We start from the raw sequence: 26,312 nt of genomic DNA, 5'->3' as shown, positions 1-26,312 counted from the left end.
AACAGGTTAAGGGAACCCAGGAGAACTATTCTGCCATGGGTTCACAGTCTTAGGTTTTATGGAAAGTGGAAGTGAAAGTCGCTTAGTCGTGTCCAACTCTTTGCAACCCCATGGACTATACAGTCCGTGGAATTCTCCAGGCCAGAATACTGGAGTGGGTAGCTGTTCCCTTCTCTAGGGGATCTTCCCAACCCAGGGATTGAACCCAGGTCTCCCTGGGTTTATTGCAGGTGGATTCTTTACCAGCTGAGCCACCAGGGAAGCCCAGTTTTTATGGCAATGGGATTAATTTCTGGGTTCTATGACCAGTCATCTTGCTTGGCCCGTATTTGGTCTGACTCAGGGTCCTTCCTGGTGACGTGTGCATCTCTAAGCCAATATTCTGGGAGGATTCCAGCACAAAGGATTCTGGGAGGTTGGTAGGACATATTATAGACTGGCGTCTCCTCACTCTTTTTGGCCCCTCCCAAATTCTCCAGATTAGTTTTTTAGCTGCAGCACCATGTTCCTTATTGGGACTTCCTGTTGTGAGGCAGCTCATGCAAGTGGTTATCATTGTGCCTGACCAATGTGATCAATTTTGGTCAGCGGTTCCCTAACAAAGGAATTTGACCAAGTCACATAGGCAGTGAGTAGCTGAGTCAGGATTTGAACCCAGGAAGTCTGGCCTCAGACTGCTCTATTAACTACTTTATTGCCTTCTGTGGGAAACCCTAAGATCTGTCTTCAAAGCTTGAATCAGTGGTTTATAAAGCTTTCTGAAGATATGCTTCCCTTTGAGAAATTGATGAAAACCATGGCTTCTCTCCCCAGAAAATGAGGACATGTACAGACATTTGCATTCAAGTTCAGGGCATCACAGCCCCCTCAGAGCTAGTTCTAATCTGGCAGTTGCCCTTCCCTGCTGGGCTCTCAGGCACCTGTGTGGAGGGGGCCAGGATGTCTACTTTCTACAAAGTAAAGGCTGTGATGGGAGCCTTGGTCCCTGAGAGCCCCCACAGAGTCTCACAGGCGGGATGGCTGTGCTGGGAACCTGTATCCCAGAGAGCTGTCATGGACCTTGGGTATCTAGGCTGCATGGCAGGAGTCACAGACTTTACTGGTGACATGAATGTTACAGTGTCTGAGAAGAGTGGGGTGGAGGTGGGGACTGTTCTTGGTTAATGGTCCATTAAAGTTGGAAATTGTATGAGTGTGTGAATGTGTTTGTGAGAGAGAAAATGTATCAGCCAGGGGCCCAGCAAGAAGGAGAATTCTAGTCAACTGGTTTCACTGAAGAGATGTAATGGATTTCTTTCAAAGGTGTGGGTGAGGTTGAGGACACCCACAAGGGACGGTGCCGCACTCCGGGCCTGGCAAAGACAGGGAGCTGTTCCCAGCCAGGCTTGAAGGGGCAGTGGGAGGAGACAGTGTTACTGTGTGAGATTGGGAGGTGAGTGAGGTCAGCGGGGAAGCAGCCGCTCCCAGAACCATGGTGCTGAGACTAGGCGGAACCGGAAGCTATAGCCCAACCTCTCTCTCCTCCCATCTGCCAGCTGCTGCTGTGTGTCCGTCCACCTCTTTGTGACCCCATGGACTGTAGCCTCCCCCAGGCTCTGTCCGTGGGGTTTTCCCAGCAAGAATACTGGAGTGGGTTGCCATTGCCTACACCAGGGGATCTTCCCAACCCAGGGATCAAACCTGAGTCTCCAGTATCTCCTGCGTTGGCAGGTGGATTCTTTACCACTGAGCCACCCGCTGGCTAAACCCAACTGGAACCCACAGGGCAAGAGAACCGGGTGATGGAGTTTGGTGGGAAACAGTCTCCTGGAGTGTAGGGCAGGACCGAGAAGGAGCTGGGCAGGCTGGGGTGGTAGCACTTCTCTCTTTAGCAAGAGAACAAGCCTCCAAAGCAGTCTAGGCCTAATCACCAGCCCAGTGCTGCCTGCAGGTTGGGATGCCCCTAGCTTGATGCAGGCCTGCTCCTTCCCGGCCTTAGTAGCTGGATGTGGAAGGAGATGACCCTGCTTGACTGTCCTAGTTCTCCATCCCAGCCCAGCACTGGCCCTTGTCCCGGGACAGTGTGGTGGTGCAGCTCCCCACCCGTCCCCCATAAATCTCCACTTCTCTGTGTAGCACAACCCCTGAGAGCCACTTAATTTAGTCCTCAGAGAAGTTCCAAGTCTGCCTCCCCGCTTTGAGGGTTTCACTGGAACTTATGATATGTAATTAATGCTGCTTAATTGATATTCTTGGGACTTAGTCATAGGGATTTTAGGACCCCTTGGGAGCATCTTTTGTGACATGTCAGGAGCTTTTCCCACTGGGTTTGGTTGCCAGGGACAAGAAGTAAGCTTTTCAGAGGGTGAATACCCTAAATTTCCAGGTTTTTTTCTCATTTGTGTTTTCTCTTTCTTCCCTCTGGGAGGCTGTCCCTGTCAGTGGGGTCAAAGTCCCCTCACCACCCAATCCTTCAGCCCCTTCCCCAGTTTCACACCCCAGCCTGCTTAGACCTGCACTTGCCACCCATCCAACAATTCTCTCGGGTTCTCTGCATTAGAATCACTTGTTAAAACAAAGCAGATTTCCAGCTTCCCTGCAGCTTTGTTAATCAGAGAATTCCTGTGGCCCCCAGTGTTTGGTGGTCTGCTCCCCAGACTATAAGCAATGTCAGGCCCCCTCCCATCCTTAAAGACCAACTATGGACAAAGGGCTTCAGAATGGGCTTCAGAGGCGCAGATCCGTCCTGGGAGCTAGAAGAGGGATGTTCTGGGAGCTGGATGACTTGGCTCCGGATTCTGGGTGGTGAGGGGTTAACCAACTCACCCCACCCCGCATCTCGCCCCCCAGCAGAGCCAGATCTCCTGCCTCTGCGTGCTTTCTTCCCACTGCTAGTTCCCTAGTACCTCATCTCTCCAAGTCCCTTAGGCTTGAATCAAGTGCTCTAATTCTATGTAGAATGAAATACAGCCAAATAGATTAAAAAAAAAAACAAACTGTCAGTTCATCTGTGTTCTGACCATCATGAATAGGAGTGTAAATTGGGTCTGACAGGGACCCGGTGGCTCCTTGGATTTTTTAAATCCAAGTTTTCACATTTTTTTCTTTGTTAGTAACCCAAGTAATGAAGGCTATAAAACATCCTTGGTGAGTCCCTGGGTTGAAGATTCCGTACATGGTAGTTTGTGACATGCTTGTGTTAATTACTCCGGGTCCTGGTAATTCATCACTGCCCAGCCAGGCTCACTTGCCCCCTTTCCTGCTCTAGGAGATACTGGGTGCCTTGGAGTCCCCCTCCCTGTCCTGTTTCCAGGGGAACTCCATTTTCTTCTCTGGCATAGATCAATCTCTAGGGAATTCCCCTCTATTGAAGCCTCGAGTGCCGTTTTAAAAGCAGCACTGTCATCTTCCCTAATGGGTGTTTTCCTTGGAGTCTCTGCCAGGAGTGGAAGGAGGAGGCAGGCTGCACAAAGGCATACTTGCTCTTTCTGGGCTGGGATTTTTATATAAAATCCTGCCGGAGGGTTTTTTTTTTTTTTTTAATGTGTTTGAGAGAGGAAGGCAGTGTATTGAGGAGGAGGAGGTAGGTCCCTTTCTTAAAAGAGGATTCTCTGGAACCTGGGTGTTTTCCTGGAATAGTCTACATTCTAGAAAGCTATTAGGAGAAATTTTGTTTGCATCTGAAGACAAGAGGTATTAAAAATTAGCAAAGGCAGGAGAGGAAAATTCAGGAATTCTTTTGGAACCAGGGTTATACATTATAAGATTGAATTTGGTGGTTGGGGCAGGAACCCAGTCCTAATTCAACTCAATGTCCTCCCCAGGGACTGGCACACAGGGAGGCTTCTGTAAATGCTTGTGAAGCAAACCTCATATTTACTTGGCTTTCATAATGCTTGAGGACTCTTGGCAGTTAGATGAAGGAAAAAACATAAGGAGCTTTGGAGTTAGACATACTTAGATTTAGATACAGCTCTGCCTAGTTCTGTGACCTTGGGCAAGTTACCTACCTCTGATTTTCAGTTTGCTCACTTGCAAAATCCCTGGAGAAGGAAATGGCAACCCACTCCATTGTTCTTGCCTGGAGAATCCCATGGACAGGGGAGACTGGTGGGCTACAGTCCATGGGGTCACAAAGAGTTGGACATGACTGAGTGACTGAGCACACGCTTGCAAAATGGGTAACAACTCATGAAGTTTGTGTGAGAATTGAATGAGATGAGTTCAGTCAGTCATGTTCGACTCTGCGACCACATGTGCTGCAACACACCAGGCTTCCCTGTCTTTCACCATCTCCGGGAGTTTGCTCAAACTCATGTCCATCGAGTTGGTGATGCCATCCAACCATCTCATCCTCTGACATCCCCTTCTCCTCCTGCCTTCAATCTTTCCCAGCATCAGGGTATTTTCCAATGAGTCAGTTCTTCGCATCAGGTGCCCAAACTCTTGAAGTTTCGGCTTCAGCATCAGTCCTTCCAATGAATATTCAGAACTGATTTCCTTTGGGATTGACTGGTTGGATCTCCTTGCAGTCCAAGGGACTCTCAAGAGTCTTCTCCAACACCACAGTTCAAAAGCATCAATTCTTCGGTGCTCAGCTTTCTTTATAGTCCAACTCTCACATCCGTACATGACTACTGGAAAAACCATAGCTTTGACTAGATGGACCTTTGTTGGTAATGTCTCTGCTTTTTAATTTGCTGTCTAGGTTGGTCATAGCTTTTCTTCCAAGGAGCAAGCGTCTTTTAATTTCATGGCTACAGTTACCATCTGCAGAGATTTTGGAGCCCCCAAAAATAAAGTCTCTCACTGTTTCCACTGTTTCCCCATTTATTAGCCATGAAGTGACGGGACTGGATGCCATGATCTTAGTTTTCTGAATGTTGAGTTTTAAGCCAGCTTTTTCACTCTCTTGCACCTTCATCGAGAGGCTTATTAGTTCTTTTTCACTTCCTTCCATAAGGGTGGTGTCATTTGCGTGTCTGAGATGTAATTTGATATTGATATTTCTCCCTGCAATCTTGATTCAGCTTGTGCTTCATCCAGCCCTGCATTTCATATAATGTACTCTGCATAGAAGTTAAATATACAGCCTTGACGTACTTCTTTCCTGATTTGGAACCAGTCCGTTGTTCCATGTCCGGTTCTAACTGTTGCTTCTTGACCTGCACACAGATTTCTCAGGAGGCAGGTAAAGTAGTCTGGTATTCCTATCTTTTGAAGAATTTTCCACAGTTTGTTTTGATTCACACAGTCAAAGGCTTTGGTGTAGTCAATAAAGCAGAAGTAGATATTTTTCTGGAACTCTCTTGCATTTTTGATGATCCAACGGATGTTGGCAATTTGATCTCTGGTTCCTCTTTCTTTTCTTTTTTTTTTCCTCTTTCTTTTCTAAATCCAGCTTGAACATCTGGAAGTTCACTGTTCATGTACTGCTGCAGCCTGGCTTGAAGAATTTTGAGCATTACTTTGCTAGCATGTGAGATGAGTGCAATTGTGAGGTAATTTGAACATTCTTTGGCATTGCCTTCCTTTGGGATTGAAATGAAAACTGACCTTTTCCAATCCTGTGGCCACTGCTGTTTTCCAAATTTGCTGGCATATTGAGTGCAGCACTTTCACACCATCATCTTTTAGGATTTGAAATAACTCAACTATAAAGATCCACTTAATCTACTGACTATTCAGTAAGGGGCTCAATAAATATTAGTTTTCTTCCTTCCTCCTGCATGTATGCTAAGTTGCTTCAGTCCTGTCCGTGTGGACTGTAGACCTCCAGGCTCCTCTGTCCATGGGATTCTCCAGACAAGAATACTGGAGTGAGTTTGCATGCCCTCCTCCAGGGGATCTTCCCCACCCAGGGACTAAAACTGCATCTCTTATGTCTCCTGCATTGTCAGGCAGGTACTTTACCACTAGTGCCCCCTGGGAAGACCCTGTGTTCCTACTGAGAATCTGTGATTCTTAACACCATCTGCACCTTAAAATTATGAAGGGAACTTTTAAAAAATACAGTTGTTCAGACACCAGCCATTGGGATTTGGATTTAATTGGCCTGTGGTAGGGCTTGAGTATGGGTTTGTTTTTTTACCCTGCCTCAAGCCTTGTGGAATTTTTAGTTCCCCTGCCAGGGATCAAACCCTCACCCTTGGCAATGAAAGCACAGAGTCCTAACCACTGGACTACCAGGGAATTCCGAGCATGGGTTATTTTGAAAAATCTCTCGTTAAAGGATACATTTTTTAAAGATAAAATAATGATTCCCACAGAAATATAAATTGAACACATAGCAAAATTTTATTCAACTTATTCATTAATGAGGGAACCAGTAAGATGTTATAACTGGTTCAAATCCAACAACACAAACACATACACAATTACGAATGCTGAGATGAATTTACAAATAGATGCAAATCCACTGGGTAATAATCAAATAATCAGTTGCATTCCACTGAGGGAAATTCATTTGCATTTCTGTGGATAAGAATCATTTGCATTAAGTTATGCCTTCTGTAATTTACAGAGTTGTAAAAAAAGCTCAGAGGTAATGAAAGATGCAGACCTCTATGAAATCAGATACCTGGACTGGTATGTGAAACAGGACACCTAGTGATCTGCTTTTTGGAACATTTCAATGACTTCCATGCTTCCCCAGCCAGAGGCGCACACCCTGCCTTAGACCTTCGCGTATAATTCTGTGATGACCGTTCTCACACTGTCTTGCAGTCATTATTTGTGTCTGAGCTGTCTCACCTATGACACAGGAGTCCTGAAGTATAGGCTTCATCTCCTATCTATCTTTGTAGCCCAGGACCCACCACACTGCCTGGCCTACTTTATAAGTGCTTAAAAACTGTTGAATTCGTAACTGAATTGAATTGGATAACTCGAAGAAACAAGCAGAACCAATAGTGTTTTTATTTATTTATTTTTGGCTGCTCTGGGTCTTCGTTCCTGTGCTCAGGCTTTCTCTAATGGCAGCGAGCGGGCTTCTGTTTAGGATGTCTTCTCTTGTGGCACATGGGCTCTAGAATACAGGCTCAGCAGCCGTGGCACACAGGTTTAGTTGCCCCACCCAGACCAAGAATCGAACCCATGTCCCCTGCATTGGCAGACTGATTCTTTTTAATTTTATTTTAAACCTTTAGCAAACTCTTTATTGGGTTATAACCACTTAACAATGCTGTGATAGTTTCAGATGAATCGCGAAGCAACTCAGCCATACGTATACGTGTATCCATTCTCCCCCAAACTCCCCTCCCATTCAGGTTGGGTAGGCTGATTTTTCAACCACTGGGCCACCAGGGTAGTCCCAGAACAAGTAGTGTTATTTTCCATCTTCTGATGAGGAAGCTGAGGCCTTGAAAGTCTCTGATCTTGTCACATAATCAGCTTGTGATAAAGTTGGAACTCAAACCCTCTCTTCAGTTTCCTCCTTTGATCTTACTTCATTCAACAATGAGTAGCTACTCTGCACCAGTCACTGGGAGCAGTGGGCTTCTGCTGTCCTTGCTCTTGGAACCTTGCATGTAGAGCAATATGCTTAGAGAAAGTGAGCCAGAATGCTGAAGTCAGCAGTTATTAGCCTTGTGACTCTAGACAAATTGCTTGGCTTTTCGATGCTTTCATTTTCTCCTCCATAAAATAGGGAAGGCTACCATAAAAGGATTAATTAAGGGAATACGGTGCAAAGTGTTTACAGCAGCCGCTGGTGCTATAATCATCTGTGAAAGATGAGGAAGACGTGGATCCTCCCATTGCTTGGGAAGCTCTGTCTATTGGAATGGAAAGAGTAGATCATAGTCAGGGCATGTGGTGAGTGCAGTCATAGGGATATGAGGCGAACTATGGGAGTTGGAGAGCTGGACTTCTGGGGAGCTGAGTCCTTAAGCATTAGCGTGGGAAACCACATGGGGTTTCCCACGTGGCTCAGTGGTAAAGAATCCACCTGCCAATGCAGGAGACATAGGCAACTCGTGTTCAGTCTCTGGTTTGGGAAGATTCCCTGGAGGAGGAAATGGCAACCCAGTCCAGTGTTCTTGCCTGGAAAATTCCATGGACGAGAAGCCTGGCGGGCTACAGTCCATGGGATCGCAAAGAGTCGGACACAACTGAAAGACTAACACACTTTAGCCACTTAAACAACAGGGTCATGAATCTAGGTTTAGCTTTGTGGAATCATTTGCCTCACGGTCTCTCACAAGGCTTCGGTCAAGGTGTTGGCCAGGACCTCAGTCCTTTCAAGGCTGGGCTGGGGCAGGATCCCACTTCTAAGTTCATTCAGTGGTTTTTGGTAGGATTCAGATTCTCAGGAGTGGGTTGGCTGACAGCCACCGTGGTGCCCTGCCACATGGGCCTCTCCATAGGTCAGCTCACACCATGGCATCTGGCTTCATCACAGTGAGCAAGAGAGAGGGAAGGTGCCCAAGACAAAGCCATAGTCCTTCTTCTGTTCTGGCTGTGCTGTGTCTTTGCTGTGGTCCTTGTGGCGCGGGAGCTTCTCTGATTGTGGATCACAGGCTTGGTTTCCCCCCAGCCTGTGGGATCTTAGTTCCCCTACTAGGGATAGAACCTGTGTCCCCTGCATTGGAAGGCAGAATCCTAACCACTGGACCATCAGGGAAGCCCCACCATAGTCATTTATAACATAACCTCGGAAGTGACTTGTGCTCTAGTCCAATCTTCATTAGACGCGAGCCATTAACTCCAGTCCACGTTCAAGGGGAGAGGATTACACAAGGGCATGAACGCCAGGAGAAGGGATCTTCAGAGATCCCACCCCCGTCTCTGCCTTGCGTTTACCATCAGGGCACCAAATCAGTATGCCTAAATAGAAATCAGTCCAAGAAGGGAGGTAGTCATAGAAGTAACACAAGTTCAGTGTGCTCACAGAGAGGTGTCTGGTTGGAGGAATCAGGATGGTTTCCTGGAGGAGGTGTCATTAAATGGACCTTGAAAGAGTGGAGGACACGCCATTGGCCGAGAAGGGGAGGCCAGGTGAAGGACACAGCACAGGCAAAGGCAGGGAGGTGGGCAAGTGAAGGGCCTGCTCAGATGTCCAGATATCAAAACCATCTCACTTGGGAACTCCCTGGCCATCCAGTGGTTAGGACTCTGTGATTTCATTGCTAAAGATCCCAGTTTGATCCCTGATTGGGGAACTAAGATCCCACAAGCCAAAATAAAGCCCACAAAAAAACAAAAAAAACCACTACCTTACTTGAGTGGAACCAGTGTAAAGAAAGGGAGGCAAAGGGATGGTAGCGGAGATTGGAACCAAAGGTAGATGGCTTCTACTGTTAGATGAGGGCACTCTCTCCTTGACTAGGGGATGAGGGTCGGGGCCAGGGGCCAGAGGAGGCGTGGTTTCCGTCACTACCGGGTTCAGGACTGAGGGGCTCTGAGTCCAGTCCCTCCAGCCTGGCTGCGAGACCCACGCGCCTTCTCCTCTTGCAGTTTGGACGCACCGAAGTCATCGACAACACACTCAATCCCGACTTTGTGCGCAAGTTCATCGTGGATTACTTCTTCGAGGAGAAGCAGAACCTCCGTTTTGACCTGTAAGTAGAAGATGGTGCTGAGGTCGGAGCTGGGGAGGGAACCACGGTTGGGAGGTGGGGCTCCAGGACCTGTTGTTGGGGCGGCGGTTTCCTCACTCGGGAAGGTAGGAGAGCTGTCACATCAGAGGAAGCCCAGGGTTGACCCGGGAGGAAAGGGACTATTAGCTGAAGTCCAGCCCCACCCACACCAGGAGATGGGAGAGAGGTGAGGAGAGGGAACAAAGCCCCCCCCACCATTTGTCTAGTGTGGAAGGGCACTGGGCAAGCTGCCTGATTCTAGGGCTGGTGGTTGAGGAAGATCTCGGGGGCAACTCCAGCTCCACCTCCAGGGAGCCCAAGTCCCCAGTGAACTCTCCCTCTGTCAAGACTGGTTCTGGGGGCGGGTCCCCTCCAGTTTCCCCTCCTGCAGCCGTTACCCGGCTGATCAGACTCAGAACACCTATGTGTTCATCACAAGGATGCAGAGTGCCCCTCTCCTGAGGTTCAGGGTGGCAGTGGGGTTTTAGTCTGGGGAGTAGGTGCAGGAGTGTTTTGTTGTTTTGTTCGGGGTGTAGAGTGGTTAGAAAGGACTGTGCCCCTAGAGAATTGTGGATGGAATGGGGAAAAGGGGTTGGCAAAGAGGGAGCAAAGGAAAATAATCCAGTAAAAGGAGACAAACGTGGAGGGAGGAATAGGAGGACCTGAGGCCCAGGGCCGTCAATGCAACCCATTGCAGGGAAGGCAGCTTCCTGGGTGGCATTAGTGGTAAAGAACCTGCCTGCTGATGCAGGAGACACAGGTTCAATCCCTGGATCAGGAGGATCCTCTGGAAGAGGGCACGGCACCCCATTCCAGTATTCTTGCCCAGAGAATCCTATGGACAGAGGAGCCTAGCAGGCTACAGTCCATGGAGTTGCAAAGAGTCAGACACTACTGAGTGACTAACACATACACAGCTTATATATGGGCTTCCCTGGTGGCTCAGTGGTAGAGAATTCACCTGCCAATGCAGGAGATGTGGGTTTGATCCCTGGGTTGAGAAGATCCCCTGGAGAAGGAAATGCCAACCCACTCCAGTATTCTGCCCGGGAAATCCCTTGGATAGAGGAATCTGGAAGACTGCAGTCCATGGGGTTGCAAAGAGTTGGACATGACTTATTGGCTAAACAACAACAACATAACATATATAGTGAAGTGCCCAAATCTTAAGAACCCTACCCCATGATGCATTTTGATATCCATTTATCACCCAGATCAAAAGACAAACTAGGTCTAGCACCTTAGAAGGCTCCCATTTGTGTCTCCCTGCTGTTACTCCCAGAAATGTCTGCTGTGTTAGTGCCTGGTTTGGGGAGAGCATGGGTTCTGCCTCAGCTCAAGAAGCCAGACAGTTCAGGGCAGGCTGCCCCAGCTGCCTTCACCATCTCTCTGTGTTCCCTGCAGGTATGACGTTGACTCCAAGAGTCCTGATTTATCCAAACATGTGAGTTCTGCCCGCACCTGCCCAGCAATTCTGAAAGTCTCCTAAATGCCAAACTCTGAGTTGGCCTTGGGCTTCACTGTGACACAGAGTGTGTGTCTAACGCTACGTCCTGTCATTTCAGAGCCCTCGTATATCCAGGTGTGGGGTGATGGGGGAGGTGGGATGACTGTGAACCTAGCGGGTGACAGTGGTCTTTTTTGCACCCTGGATGTGCAGGATTTCCTGGGCCAGGCCTTCTGCACCCTTGGAGAGATTGTGGGGTCCCCTGGGAGCCGCCTGGAGAAGCCCCTCACGTAAGTACACAGGGAAGTGGAGCCTGTCTGGGTTGCTTCCCCAGCGATGGTCCAACTTGCTGCTCATCCTTGCTGCGGGCTAGCTCAGGGGAGGGGCAAGCCGTCAGCCGGTCATCATGGGCAGTTTGAAATATGGAGACTGAAAGGGACTTGCCCTTGCAGGACTTTTAACCCAATTATCTTGGAGGGACCTCAGCTCACTTATTAGAGCCCCACATTCCTTAGAATGGCCCGAGACCTTATGTAGTCCACTCCCACCCCCCACCCCATCATTATATATGGGAAGAAACTGAAGCCCAGAGAGGGAAGTGATTTGCCCAAGGCCACATAGCTAGGAAGTAGAAGAGCTAGGATTTGAACCTAGGGTTCTGCTCACATAGAGTAGCCTTCAGATTGTTCGGATGGCAAAGCACTCCCCATCCCACCCTGCCCCTGCATCATAGGGTTTTCAGTGCTTTAGGGGAAAGCTGTTACACAGAACAGGCTCTGCCATAAGGAGTCCCAAGACTTCTCACAGTGGAGCCTGGGGGTGGCTTCAGGGACCAGCCAGGGTTGGCCAGGCAGTGGGGTGACCTCTCTTGTCCCTGTTTCTCAGGAAGCCCCAAGCAAGAGAGGCCTGCCAACTAGAACATGTGTCCTGGTCACAGGGCAGGGTGGGGAGAAAAGCGCCACACACACACACCCCCACCCCCTGCCCTGCTTCTGCCAATTTCACGCTGGATGCTGTCCCCTCACCATGATCAATAACTGCAGAATGTGTTATTGGGGGGAAAGGGCTGGTCTCTTTTCTAGGCCCTGTCTCTGATCCCCAATAACTATGTGGAAACTTCAGAGCCCCCAGAAAGTCCTCTTTGTCCCCTAAAAGGTCTCCTGCTCTGGCTTCACAGAAAATAGTGATAAATGGCTATCATTTCTTGAGAATAGGGAGTAATCCCCCGTTTGAGAGCTCTGAAGCTTATAGAATTTGGGTCCCAGGAGTGAGTGTGTGTCTCCTCCTCTCAGCTCCCAACTGTCTGGGTTAAAAGCACAGGAGTTATTCGGTTCAGTTTCCTGTGCTGGCCCCTGGCCCTCCAGGGGTGGAGGGGCACACCTTGGGGGGGAGGGTGGAGAAAGACTTTGGATTGGGGAGGAGCCAGTGGGAGGAGCTTTAAAGGTCAAACAGGATCTAAAATGTGGAGATGCAGGGTGCTGGTGAAGGAGGGGACCTACTACCCCCAGTGAAGCTTTCACATGTCCAAGTCTAGTTGTTTCCCTGGCTAGACCTATGAATGGCTTCCTTTCAATGGGTATCTGTTCTGGGCAAGACAGTGTTTCGTCTCTGTGACCTCACGAGGTCAGTCTCCCCATTTCACAGCCTGCACACTGAGGCTCAGAGAGGTCACGCAGAGGTTCTCAAACTGAAGCAGACATCAGCATCACCTGGAGGGCTGGTTTTGTAGACTGCTGGGCTCCAACCCCAGGTCCGGGCAAGGGCCTGAGAATTTCCATGTCTAACACACCCCCAGGGGAGGTGATGCTGCTTGTCCAGGAACCACACTCTGAGAACCTCTGAGGAGAGGTTGCCCAGGACTTCACCTTGTTAGGTTTGGGAAGAATACTTCTCCTTCCCCTGGCCTGTGGCTCTTGGACCTGTTTTGATGTTTGATCCAGAACAGAAACCTGTCTTCAAGAATCGCGGTGATGCCAAGAGCTCTGGCCTCTCAGGACGGGGATACTCAGCTCATGACATGTTCTTCCTCTCTCTACAGAATTGGAGCATTCAGCCTGAATTCCAGGACAGGCAAGCCCATGCCGGCTGTGTCCAACGGGTAGGCCACCAGACACCTCTGGCCCTGGAGTCCTCAGACATTCAGCCAGCTCTGCAGAAGGGGGCCTCAGGGTCCTGGTCCCGTCCCTGCTCCCACCACTGTGCCTTCTTCAGTCCTGCTCAGGGAAACAGAGAGGGACCTGGGTCCCTCCTAAAGGACCCAGGCGCTTGGGCCCACTCTGCAGATGGCCCTCCCCCAACCCAGGCTAGAGTGCCAGCATCCCCAACCCCAGGGGTCAGAGGGCTTCGGGGAGCAGGGTGGGGCTTAGAGGAAGGGGCTGTTCCTAGGCATCAGCAGGGACTGAGCCCTCTTCCTTCCTGCCCTCTCCCCAGGCCCGCTTTCCTCCCCCTCCCACCTCTCAGCCTTCTCCTCCCTAGTCTTTATCTCCCCTCTTCTCCAGCGCTTCCACTGCTGGACGTCAGCCTCCTCACAGAATAGATTCTGCTAACCCCTCACTTTCCACATTTGCTTACCAGCTGTGGTGGGCTAGCCACGTTCCCCCAGCCCCCACCCTGACCATCTGCTTTTGGCTGTGGCCTCATGCAAATATGGCCACGTGGACCCTCCCACTCCTTCCCTTTCCTCTCCTGGTTGGAAAGAGGGCCCACACCTGGCAGGGGGTAGGGGTCCAGGGTGGGGAGCATCTGCTCGGGGGACCCACCTGGAGGGGCCACTGGCCTTTGCTGAGGGCTCCTAGAAGTTGGGGTCTCAGTAGCTGGATTGTCCATCTGACTAGCAGGATGTAGGAAAGGGGCCTTCAGGGGACCCGGGGATGCTCACAGCCCAGGAAGGGTATGGACGCTAATTTACAAGAAGAGTAGAGAAGCAGCAGTTGGAGAGGGAGCAGGAGTCGGAGAGGCAGAAAGGGAGAACGAGTGGGAAGGGAGGGGGAGAGGCCAGGCGGGCGGGAGCTGGCTGCAGCTGGAGAGCGTGGAAGGAAAGATCGGAAACAGGCGAGGGGCTAAGAGGCAAGGAGGGCAGCAGATGGAGAAACACTGGACAGAGGACGCTGGTGTGAGCATTCTGTCTCCCTGGTCAAACAAATCAATCTTTGCCAGCGGGCAGGGCCGGCTGGGGGTGGAGGGGCTTTGGGTTACTCAGCTCGGCTGCCCAAGTCTAGGGGGACAAGCTGGCCACCTGGCTGGGTCAGGGGACAGTCCAGCTGCAGCCCTGCTCTGGCCACCTCATCTGGAGGGATCCGGGCTATCTCATCAGCCCCCTGCAGAGGGCCAGCTCCCCTGCCTCCCCTGCCTCCTCTGTCTGAGAATCTCTCCCTTCAAGAGCTGGCACTGGAAAGAGCCCCATCAGTGGTTCTGCACAATGTGTTCCACAGCCAGCATGTTGTGGCCCTGAGCCTGGCTCAGGTGTGGGCTGAATTTCATCAGCTTTGCAGAGTTGTAAAGGGAACCAGGCAGGGAGAGAAATGGTGCTCTTGGGGGCCTCCTCTGTGTCAGGCACGGTGTGTGTGCATATTATTTTGTAAAATGGACGTTACAGTCACACCCATTTTATGGACTAGGAAACTGAGGCTCGGAGAGGGGCAGTAATGAGCCCAAAGTCACACAGCTACTGGACAGCTGCCATTTTCTTCTCCCTCCCAGGGGCCCTGACTGCCCTGGGACCTCCCCTGCGCTGGGATTAGTCCTAAACATCAGAGTGGGATGGGCTGGTACCTGGGTGGGGTGGGGTCCCTCCTGACCAAAGGAAGAGGTCATGGTAGAACCCCACCCTGGGAACTTGCTCCCCTAGAGAGGATTCTCTGGGGGAGGGGGGCCAACTTCACATCCTAGCCACCCACCTCATAGAGGATCCTCAGGGTTTGCCGAGATATCTCTCCCCCAGAGAGACCCCAGCCAAGAAGTTGCAGGGGAGCGAATCATGGGAAACAGCCTGGCAAGCTGCCACCCAGAGTACACCCATCCTCCTGTTTCACTACTTCTAACTGCTCTCCTTCCTCCGATGGATCAGAGTGGCTCAGAGCTGGGATGTTCCGGGACTCTGGGGATCAGCTGGGTGCAGGGTGGGGTGGCTAGCCCACGAGGTCTTTTGCCCACAGAAGTGGTCTCTGGATGGAAAGTTTGAGAATCACTGGTCTGGAAGCCTCCGGGTGAGTCTGGATGCTTTTCTAGGACTTTCAATGCAGACAGTACCCTTCTCGGTGGGCTCTTGGGGATCAGGGGGTGGGGCAACTCCAGGCCTGGGGGCCTGGCCCACTAAGCAGTGCCCTAGGTCACAGGAGACTCTGTCTTCTTAGGGGCTTTGGAGCAGATCTGCTGGATGGTGGTGGGGAGGTGAGGGGAGGATGAAAAGGGCTGATCCAGGGAGAGCTCAGGCCTGTGGCTCTGTCTTTGTCTGACTTTCCATTCTCTCATCTTCTCCTCTCTCAGCGGTGTCCCAGGGAAGAAATGTGGCACCATCATCCTGTCTGCTGAGGAGCTCAGCAACTGCAGGGTGAGTGGCAGAGGGACTGTAGGACAAGACCTGGGGGTGGGGGGTGGGGATGGGGCTGTGACGGAGGTCAGACTGGCCTCCTTGGGACCCTGGGGCCACAGGGTGTCCTTGGAGGCACTGGGGGAAGGCAGGGCTCTTCAGTCTACCTTGGCTGTCATAGAAGTCCACAGCTTTGGAGCTGGAAGATGTCTCCCCTTTTTAGAGCTGAGCTGACTGAGGCACTGGGAGAGGAAAAAGCTCGCCCACGGTCAGCCGCTGAGCTGGGCTGGCAGCCCTGGTCCACTCCCCGTCACGGCCACGCTCACTTGTCCTTGAGCCAAGACTGCCTTGGCATCAACACTGGCAGCGGAGAGACCTTTTCAGTCTGGGAGGCTGGGTGCTTGGCATTTAGTTGTCATTTTTCCCTTTTAGCTCTGGAGTAGGGTGATGCCCCTACATGGGGCTGAGGGGGTGATAGCATGTGGTTGGTGTGTGTGTGTGTGTGTGTGTGTATGTGCACGCGCGCGTGCGCGTGTGTGTGTGTTGGGAAGCCAGAGTCTGCAGTCCTACACAGCCCTTGGTTTTGCTTCTTCTGTGGGACTGCAGAGAAGCAGGAGGTAGGGACAACTGGGGGGTAGCTGGAGGGTAGCCAGGGTCTTTAATAACGAGGCTGTAGTGACCCAAACTCTGCATTCAGGGGCTTCCAGTGGGAGAATAAGACACAGAATTGATACTCTTTGGGAAGTACAGCAGTGACTAGATCAGCTCAAACACAGCTGCTCTATCTGCTTTCTCTGCTTGTCTGTTTACCTCGGTGGGTCTGGTAGACCTTGACCCCAGGACTAAACCTCCCCGACATGTACACCCAGCAGAGGGCAGGGCATGCAGTAGGTGATCACAGAGGCTCTTCTGTGACTCTGTAATTAAATGAACGGGAAGCCCAGACCAAATGTTTAGGGGATGTGGATATAACTGCTACAGCTGTATATGCTGGCGATCTGGACACTATTGGAGTCCCCACAAGGGAGAGAGTCAGTTCAGTCGCTCAGTCGTGTCCGCCTCTTTGCAACCCCAGGGACTGCAGCACACCAGGGTTCTCTGTCCTCACCATCTCCCAGAGCCTGCTCAAACTCACGTCCATCGAGTCGGTGATGCCATCCAACCAGCTCATCCTCCGTCATCCCCTTCTCCTCCCGCCTTCAATCTTTCCCAGCATCAGGGGCTTTTCCAATGAGTCAGTCCTTTGCATCAGGGGGCCAGAGTATTGGAGCTTCAGGGAGAGAACAAGGGCGAGAACCCAGCCGATATGTAGACGGGAGCTTCTATTCAAGCTTCCTGAGCCTCAGGTTCTCCACCTGTCTGCTGGGGCTGATAGACTTGCTGTGAGGATTAAAGGAGATCGTCAAGGTGACCGTGCCCAAGGGGCTCTCCTCCTAGTGGGTGTCTGGGGAAGACTGAATCTGAATTCCCTGAAACCTAAATTCAGTAAACTCAGTCGGTGGCTTCCTCCCTGGTTTATAATTAGACAAAGTAATACAAGCGAAAGTGCTTTGGAAATTCTAAAGCTCTAGACAGTGCTGGATGCTGCTATTGGTCTAGTTTTCCGGGATTGGTAAACAGTGTGTGTTTAGGCTCTCCTCCTCCTCCCCCCCCTACTCCGCCCTCCCCCCCCTGCATCCACGGATGGCAGCAGCTTCTTTGATTTAAGCAGTTTCAGAGCAAGTGGGGGTGGGGGACTCCCTCCCTTCCTCTTGAGATTGTCAGCTCCTTTTCTTTGCTGGCATCTTTGGCTGAGTTCTGTCTTTCCCTAGAATACTTGCAAGGAAAAAGAGACTAATTCCCAGCATCTGGCTGAATTAAAATAATTACATCGGATCGGCTTTGCTTCTGTCATCCCAGCATTCAGCAGGATCAAAGGAAGAGGGTGGAGTCTGAGAGATGGTTTTTCACCAGAGCTGGGCTTCCTGCTCAAATGAATATATTCTGCTGGAGCAGACAAACCCTCCCTTCATCCATGGGGATGGTGTGGGCAGGCAGGGACCAGAGAAGGATTAGAGTTGACTCCAGAGGGTCACCAGGTTGCTTTGATGGGTTATAGAAAAGCCCTTCTCATTGAAAATTTAAATGCCAAGAAAGTTCCAACAATCAGAATTTGACCCCAGATGTTATTCAGTGATACTTGATGTTGACAAGGCTGAGCTTAATCTCCTGAAGGGCCTCTGAATCACCAAAGAATTCATTATGGTCAGCAGTAAAACAGTAATTACTGCATGTAATACTAACCAATATTTGCATAGTCTTCACAATTGACTAAGACTCTCGTGTTGACAGTCTATTTGATCATTCACCATGGGACTCAGAGGGCTTCCCTGGTGACTCAGACAGTAAAGAATCTGCCTGCAATGCAGGAGACAGAGGTTCTATCCCTGGGTCCGGACAATCCCCTGGAGAAGGGCATGGCAACCCACTTCAGTATTCTTGCCTGGAAAATCCCATGGACAAAGGAGCCTGGTGGGCTACAGTCCAAGGAATCACAACTGAACAACTAACACTTTCACTTTCATGGAACTCAGGGCTGGGTAGGTATGAGTGACCCAGTGTCCAGATTCAGAGAAGCTGGAGTGGCCTGCCTAAGACTGCAGGATCCTAACCCAAGCCTGTGGTCTGGGATTTTTCCCTCATCCAGTGAAGTTCTGAACCTTCATGGCACAGGGACCAACTATGGGCTTTGTCAGGCCAGTAGCCTTTAGTAGACCTGATGAGTGGCTGGACTTCTAGAGACAGGCAGGAGGGTGTTGTGGGTGTGGGTGGTGAATAGCTCTGAGGCTTCCCCTTTCCAGACCCCTAGCTGCCCCTCGGCCTGCCAGGCAGCCAGGCAGCCTCGCTCTGGAGCCAGGAATCCCTGGCCAGATGCACATTCTCAATGCCATCCAGTCAGGTCCCTGCACACACTGGCAAGAGTGTGACTCACCTCTCACCAACCAAGGAAGTCAAAGCTCCACCTGGCAGCTATCCCTCCCCATCCCCTTCTAGGTATCAGCAGCCTGGCAAATAGATGGGGAAACAGTGGAAACAGTGACAGACTTTATTTTCTTGGGCTCCAAAATCACTGCAGATGGTGACTGCAGCCATGAAATTAAAAGACACTTATCCCTTGGAAGAAAAGCTATGACCAACCTAGACAGCATATTAAAAAGCAGAGACATTACTTTGCCAGCAAAGGTCTGTATAGTCAAAGCTATGGTTTTTCCAGTAGACATGTATGGATGTGAGAGTTGGACCATAAAGAAGGCTGAACACCGAAGAATTTATAGTTTTGAGCTGTGGTGTTGGAAAAGACTCTTGAGAGTTCCTTGGACTGCAAGGAGATCAAACCAGTCAATCCTAAAGGAAATCAATCCTGAATATTCATTAGAAGGACTGATGCTGAAACTGAAGCTCCAATACTTTGGCCACCTGATGTGAAGAGCCAACTCATTAGAAAATACCCTGATGCTGGGAAAGATTGAAGGCAGGAGGAGAAGGGGACGACAGAGGATGAGATGGTTGGATGGCATCACCGACTCGATGGACATGAGTTTGAGCAAGCTCCGGGAGATGGTGAAGGACAGGGAAGCCTGGTGTGCTGCAGTCCATGGGGTCGCAAAGAGGCGGACACGACTGAGCGACTGAACAACAACAAAGCCTACTCTTGTTCTCATTCATTTCATTTCATCAAATATGCTTTGGCTCAGTTCATGCCCTCCCAAAGTTTTCAATTTTGTATGAAAGACAGAAATTGCCAACCAGCAATCACTGTACAGCAGGGTCATCAATCCTGTCAGACCCACTGCCTCTTTTTTATGACAAATATTTAACAGCACTCTTTACTATCCTGAAGGAAAATTCTTGGACATACCATATAATATGCCAAAATACATACAGCTGAGGCAATGAGCCCTTGCAACTACCTAAAGGAAGATCAGTCCAGACAAAGAATACCATAGCTCTTGTAAAGGAAGGAGTAGGAAAACAATAGTGAGTGACATCAGAGAGGCAAAAGTGTGGGTGAATGTGGGGGCCAGATGCTGTGGGACTTTGTGGATGGGAAGCTTAGCTTTGAATCCTGATAAAGTCAGAACTCTCATTGTTCTAAAGACAAACTTCAGAGAGAGCCCAGTGTCTCCATATGTGAGTCTTGGGAAGACTCTGGGAGAAGGAGGGAGAAAGATAGGAATAAAGAGGTAAGATGAAGTGGGGGAAGTGGTGAAGGTTTTCTGATTCCCAAAATATGCAGGTTGATCTTTGGGAATGGGGTGTGTGTGTGTGTGTGTGTGTGTGTGTGGTTAGCACAGCTATGTGTCCTGCCTGATGAAAAATCAGCATTCAGATATCACCCTTTTATTTTTTATTTTTTAAAGGAAGAGCAGGTACTTGTTTATTCTTGGTTGCACTTGGTCTTCGTTGCTGTGCGTGGGCTTTCTCTTCTTGCAGGGGCTTCTCTCGTTGTGGTGCCCCAGTTTCTCATTGCGGAGCTTCTCTTGTTGCAAAGCACAGGCACTATGGCATGTGGGCTTTAGTAGTTAGGCATTCGGGCTCAGTAGCTATGGTACATGGACTTAGTTGCTCCATGGCCTCTGGGGTCTTCCTGGACCGGGAATCAAACCCATGTCCTCTGCATTGGCAGGCAGATTCCTATCCACCATACCACCAGGGAAGTCCCAGACGTCACCCTTTTAAAAAGTTAGTTTGCAATATTTTGTTCTTAGAAATCATCTTTCTGGTTAACAACAACAAACAGAATGAAAGAAAACAAAAACATTTTTCCTGATGCTGAAAAAAATAACATGGTCCCAACAGACAGCTGAAAATACAAAGACAAGAAACATCACCAAGAGATAATCATTGTTGACATTTTGAAGACTTTCCTCCAAGGGCTTTTTTCCATGTGTCCAAGTATATATTTTTTCTTATAATTAGTAGAATATGATGTCCAGATTTATTTTCCCATGTCATTAGATATTCTTGGAAGAATAATATTAATTAATAGCTACATATCAATTCTCTGTTGTATGGGTGGGCCATGATTTATTAAATCTATTCTCTTAAAGGAAAACAATATAATTAATACCTTGAACATTCTCATAGCTGACTTCTTCCATTTTTCTTTGAACTTTAGTTGATGGAGTTTGGTTTGTATCCTAGACACACAGGCTCAATGAGTGGGAGGAAAAATGGTCAATCTGCAATTCTCCGCCTGTGAATGACCACATCAACAGATACACAACTGATTGGCTTGCTTGAGAAGCCAGTCATTAAAACAGCAGAGAAAAACCAGCTTGACTTCTACGTGGTTGTTCAGTCGATGTCTAGAGACAGGCCCAGCTCCTAGACCAGCTTGAATACTCGCCATCTGCGTGAGAATAAACTATGGCCTATGGAGACTTCACCACTATCCCTAATGCCTACACCCAGGTCTCCTGCTTCTGCAGGCTTACCCAGGCAAGGTGGGGCTCCGGGGCTAGGCCCCTCTGTGAATGCAAGAGCCCTTCCAGAGGTCACTGGTCACAGAATCACACCCAACTCGAGTTGAGTGCACCCTGTAGGAGTGCTAAATCTCAGAGTTGTGGCTAATGATTCATTTTCTTACCTTTTTTAAATTTAATTTTTAGTTTATATTGGGATATAGTTGATTTACAATGTTGTGTTAGTTTCAGGAGTATGTGTGTGTATGTGACCATGCGTGATCAGCCACGTACAACTCTGCGACTCCATGGACGGTCGCCCGCCAGGCTCCTCTGTCCAAGGAATTCTCCAGGCAAGAATACTGGAGTGGGCTGCCATCAAAGCGATTCAGTGATACATTTACATATATTCATTCTTTTTTCAGATTCTTTTCCCTTACAGCTTCTTTCTTCTCAATGTCTTCATTTTTCTGACTAAAAAAGACCATGCACTAATTCCAGGAAATTTGGAAAACATAGCAAATATTAAGAAGACCATAAATGTCACTATGTTCCACATCCATTTAAAAGTGTTTCTTAGGGTACAGAATGTGGGCAGGAGGGCAAAGCGATGAAGAACTTGGGCTCTGGATCCAGACTAAATGCCATTGCTTACTAGCTCTGTGACTCCGGGCAAGTTGCTTGACCTTTCTGTGCCTCAGTTTCTTCATTTGTAAATGGCTTTATTTAAAATAGATTTTTGATATTCTATGTGTCATGGATTTTTTTTTTTTTTTTGCATTGGTTTTGATTTTTTTTTAAATACCACATTAAAATCTTTATTTTGATTACTGAGATTTTTGGAGTCGCTTAAATTTTGCACTAGCCTTATCCTGGCTCTCATCGTGGGGGCTGCCAGCAAGACTCAAGCCAGAGTAACCTTCCATCCTCCCCTCCTGGCTGTGGCTACCCTTCCCAGCCTTCAGCCCACCCGCTGACCTCTGGCCTACAAGGCCCTCTCCTGGGTCAGGGAGGGCTAACATGTTAGAGTAGGCCAGGCCGCCACCCCAGAGAGAAAAGCTGTTTGCGCTGTGGTCGCGCCAGCAGCCTGATTAACATGCGGAAAGATGCAAATTGAAGCAATCCTGCTGTTAGAGAAGAACTTAATATGTTTTTTAAAAAGATGGGGTGAAAAGGCAGAAATTGCAGAAAATTATATATTGCAGAGCTGTTTTACTATCCCTGCAGTTGATTCCAGAGATGCTTCTGGTTTGGGAAAGGCATTTTATGTGCTCAGGGAGCCCCCCTCTCTCTGACTGAGAATGTCAAACAGCAGGATCTTTGACCCTTGGCCAGATTTGGCTGCTCCCTAATCCTGCTTGCCCAGTACATTTTATTGCCTCTTCTGGAGTCACATGTATATCAAGGGCTGATTCATTTATTAACCCTTATTTAAGAGGAATAGTCAAAGCATAGTAAATATGACTATTACCATAAACCATGTGAAAGCGTGAAAGTGTTAGTCGTGTCTGACTCTTTACAATTCCATAGACTGTAGCCCACCAGGCTCCTCTGTTCATGGGATTCTCCAGCCAAGAATGCTGGAGTGGGTAGCCATTCCCTTCTCCAGGGGATCTTCCCAACCCAGGGATTGAACCTGAGTCTCCTGCATTGCAGGCAGATTCTTTACTGTCTGAGCCACCAGGGAAGCCCAACATAACCCATAACCCATAGCCACCTTCAAAAGCAAGTCCCTCAGCATCTCCATGTTCCTTGTCTCAAGGACTCCCCATGGGTTGTGCACCCTTTAGAGAGGAAGGGTGCCTTGGTTACAGCCTAGAGAGTCTCTGAAGTTCTGTCTTATGCCCTTGGATTTGAATGGCCCCATACTGTTTATCATAATGGGCTTTTGGCAAATGTTACTGGGTCTCGATGGTGTTAGGGAGGACAACCAAATAAACCTCTATCAACGCCTCACACGTATTTGCTATGGGGGTGCAGTAGGGGAACGAGGTGTGGCTCACTGATGGATTTTTCCAGTTAGATGAATTTCAGAGCCAATCTTTTATCTTTTCTTTTGGACTAGTTTGCACAGAGGAGACTTTTCTAAAATGGATTTCACACTTCTCTGACTTCTCAAACTGAGACTGCAGAACATAATTAAACTTATCTTGATGATTCAGGGTCATCATTTGGAATCTCAGTTATTAATCTTTGGAGCCAGACTGTCTGGTTTCAATCCGAGCTTCTCCTCTTACTAAGCTTTGTGGCTTCAGGAAAGAGTATGAACCTCTCTGTGCCTCAGTTTCCTTAGCTTTAAAATGGGAATAATCATTGTATTTATCATAAACACTAGCTGAACACTGGCAATTTCATATGGGTCAGCCTAGGAGTAAATGGCACTCAGAAAGTGTTGGCTTCAATTCTTTATTTATTTAAAATTTTCTTTCTTTATTTTTGGCTGTGCATGGACTTTTCTCTAGCTATGGCGAGTGGGGTCTACTCTCTAGTTGCGGTGGGCAGGCTTCTCATTGCCGTGGCTTCTCTTGGAGCATGGACTCTAGGGTGTGTGGGCTTCAGTAGTTGCAGCACATGGGCTCAATGGTTGTGACTCCTGGACTCTAGAGCACAGGCTCAATAGTTTTGGCACATAAGCTTAGTTACTCCGAAGTATGTGGGATCTTCCTGGATCAGGGATTGAACCTGTGTCTCCCACATTGGCAAATGGATTCTTTACCACTGAGCCACTAGGGAAGCCCCTTAAATTTGTATTAGAGTGTAGTTGCTTTACAGTCTTGTGTTATTTTCTGCTGTGGCTCTGATTCTTTTAGCTGTTCTATGCTAGGCTCTGTGGACTGGTACTTAACATATATTATCTCCCTTGGTCTTCCAAACAGTCTCAAGGGGAAGTCTCCATTTTTCCAGAGGAAAATACCAAGACTTAGGTGAAATTGCTTGCCCCACCCTGCTCAGCTGGTAGATGGAGGGGGTGGGGTGGGGGCCGAATCAGGTGCTGTGGCTCCTTTGTACTGTTTTCTCTTCGGGTGCTGTGCTGGGACCATGGCCCTCCCAGTGGAGCCCGAAATTGTCCCTGACGTTATGGTCTATTAAGTTCCGCATTAACATTTTTCTGATATTTCTACTCCCCTTCCTGATCTTGCAGGGCCCCACATGGGGTTTCCTAGGCAGGAAAAATAAGAAACTGTTCCTCTGGATGTTGTGGCATCTGTTTTGGTTGTTTTAAATATATGTATGCATTTTATTGGGCTTCCCTGGTGGCTCAGACAGTAAAGAATCTGCCTGCAATGCAGGAGACCTGGGTTCAAACCCTGAGTCGGGAAGATCCCCTGGAGAAGGGAATGGCAACCCATTCCTGTGTTCTCGCCTGGAGAATTCCATGGACAGTGGAGCCTGGTGGGTTATAGTCCATCAGGTCGCAAAGAGTCGGACATGACTGAGCAACTAAACACACACATGCATTTTATAGTCAGCCAGTATAAATTGTCATGTGTGGCTCGTCTGTGTTCATTCAGGTGAGAGTGTCACACAGGTGACCTCCAGCTGTGGGAGAGGTCACTGTGATAACCACCAAGTTATGTCCTAGGGAGGCTGAAGGGACCCTGGATTCCCAGACTGTCCCCTGAGCACCAGCCTTCCCCAGATGCCACCCCATATGGTCCCTGTGGCATTGGCACCAAAACCTAAGCCGTCCAGCTTTAAAGGACAGTGGTGGTCATCCTGTCCACTGCATCACTTTTTAGGTGAAGAAGCAGAAAGAGGGCTTGAAGAACTGCTGGGACTCTCTAGAACTCCGAGCTCTGTGTTCCTTGCTGGGGCTCCTCCTCAGCAGAGTATGGTTCTCTCTGTTTTCTGATGTTACTAATGGTTCCATCCAGAGGGAGGAGTGAGGACCCACTTGATGGTCATGGGATCTGTTCACTGGGGCTTCCCAGGTGGTGCTGTTGTAAAGAACCCACCTGCTAATGCAGAAGACATAAGAGACATGGGTTCGATCCCGGGGTTGGGAAGATTCCCTGGAGGAGAACAGGGCAATCCACTCCAATATTCTTGCCTGGAGAATCCCATGGACAGAGGAGCCTGGTAGGCTACAGTCCATGGGGTTGTAAAGAGTTGGACATGACTGAAGCGACTTAGCATGCATGTGTGATCTGTTCAGCTACACAAGACCTGCTCTTGGCTTAATGCTCTGCTGTCACAGTCTTGAAATCTCTTTAATACTCTTTGAAAAACGGACCTCACCTGTTCCTTTGGCACTGGGTCCCACAAATTACACAGCCAGTGCACAGTGCAGGGAGGTGAGGGGAGCCCAACAGATCCTATGCCACATCCTTTTCCTAGGCCTTGGGATAGAGCTCCCCAGGAAAGCATTTGGGTGCCCCCTCCATCCAGCATGAGATGCAATTGGAAATTTCTCCTGGGTAGAGCTAATACTGTTAGAAGTGGACTTCAGTTCAGTTCAGTCACCCAGTTGTGTCTGACTCTTTGCGACTCCATGGACTGCAGTATGCTAGGCTTCCCTGTCCATCACCAACTCCTGGAGCTTGCTCAAACTCATGTCCATCGAGTCAGTGATGCCATCCAACCATCTCATCCTCTGTCGTCCCCTTCTCCTCATGCCTTCAATCTTTCCCAGCATCAGGGTCTTTTCCAACGAGTCAGTTCTTCACATTAGGTGGCCAAAGTATTGGAGTTTCAGCTTCAGCATCAGTCCTTCCAATGAATATTCAGGACTGATTTTCTTTAGGATGGATTGGTTTGATCTCCTTGCAGTCCAAGGGACTCTGAAGAGTCTTCTCCAACACCACAGTTCAAAAGCATTAGTTCTTTGGTGCTCAGCTTTCTTTATAGTCCAACTCTCACATCCATACATGACTACTGGAAAAATCACAGCTTTGACTAGACGGACCATTGTCGGCAAAGTAACGTCTCTGCTTTTTAATATGCAGTCTAGGTTGGTCATAGCTTTTCTTCCAAGGGATAAGCATCTTTTAATTTCATAGCTGCAGTCACCATCTGTAGAGGTTTTGGAGCCCCCCCAAAATAAAGTCTCTCACTGTTTCCATTGTTTCCCCATCTATTTGCCATGAAGTGATGGGACCAGATGCCACAGTCTTAGTTTTTTGAATGTTGAGTTTTAAGCCAGCTTTTTCAATCTCCTCTTTCACGAGGCTCTTTAGTTCTTCACTTTCTGCAATAAAGGTGGTGTATCTGAGGTTATTGATATTTCTCTCAGCAATCTTGATTCCAGTTTGTGCTTCATCCAGCCCAGCGTTTCTCATGATGTACTCTGCATGTAAGTTAAATACGCAGGGTGAAAATATACAGCCTTGACGTAC

The 26,312-nt window shown here is 49.0% G+C and overlaps 1 protein-coding gene across 2 annotated transcripts in view; it reads left to right on the top strand.

The window, feature by feature from the left end:
• Window positions 1–26,312, top strand: part of CPNE5 (copine 5) — a 101,414-nt gene that overhangs the window by 34,057 nt on the left and 41,045 nt on the right. The window contains exons 4-9 of one of the 2 annotated variants that reach the window (XM_088831098.1): window positions 9,436–9,539; window positions 10,962–11,001; window positions 11,218–11,294; window positions 13,043–13,102; window positions 15,159–15,209; window positions 15,490–15,553. In XM_088831098.1, coding sequence (XP_088687224.1) covers window positions 9,436–9,539; window positions 10,962–11,001; window positions 11,218–11,294; window positions 13,043–13,102; window positions 15,159–15,209; window positions 15,490–15,553 — 396 coding nt within the window. The remainder of the gene's footprint in view (window positions 1–9,435; window positions 9,540–10,961; window positions 11,002–11,217; window positions 11,295–13,042; window positions 13,103–15,158; window positions 15,210–15,489; window positions 15,554–26,312) is intronic. The other variant, XM_055406719.2, reaches the window with a different exon arrangement.

The sequence above is a fragment of the Moschus berezovskii genome, chromosome 23 (genome assembly GCF_049115385.1).
Source record: "Moschus berezovskii isolate FMDL1 chromosome 23, NW_MosBer_1.0, whole genome shotgun sequence".
NCBI classification, from domain to species: domain Eukaryota; kingdom Metazoa; phylum Chordata; class Mammalia; order Artiodactyla; family Moschidae; genus Moschus; species Moschus berezovskii.
Note: the sequence above shows the minus strand (reverse complement) of the source record. Positions and strands in the feature narration are given on the sequence as shown.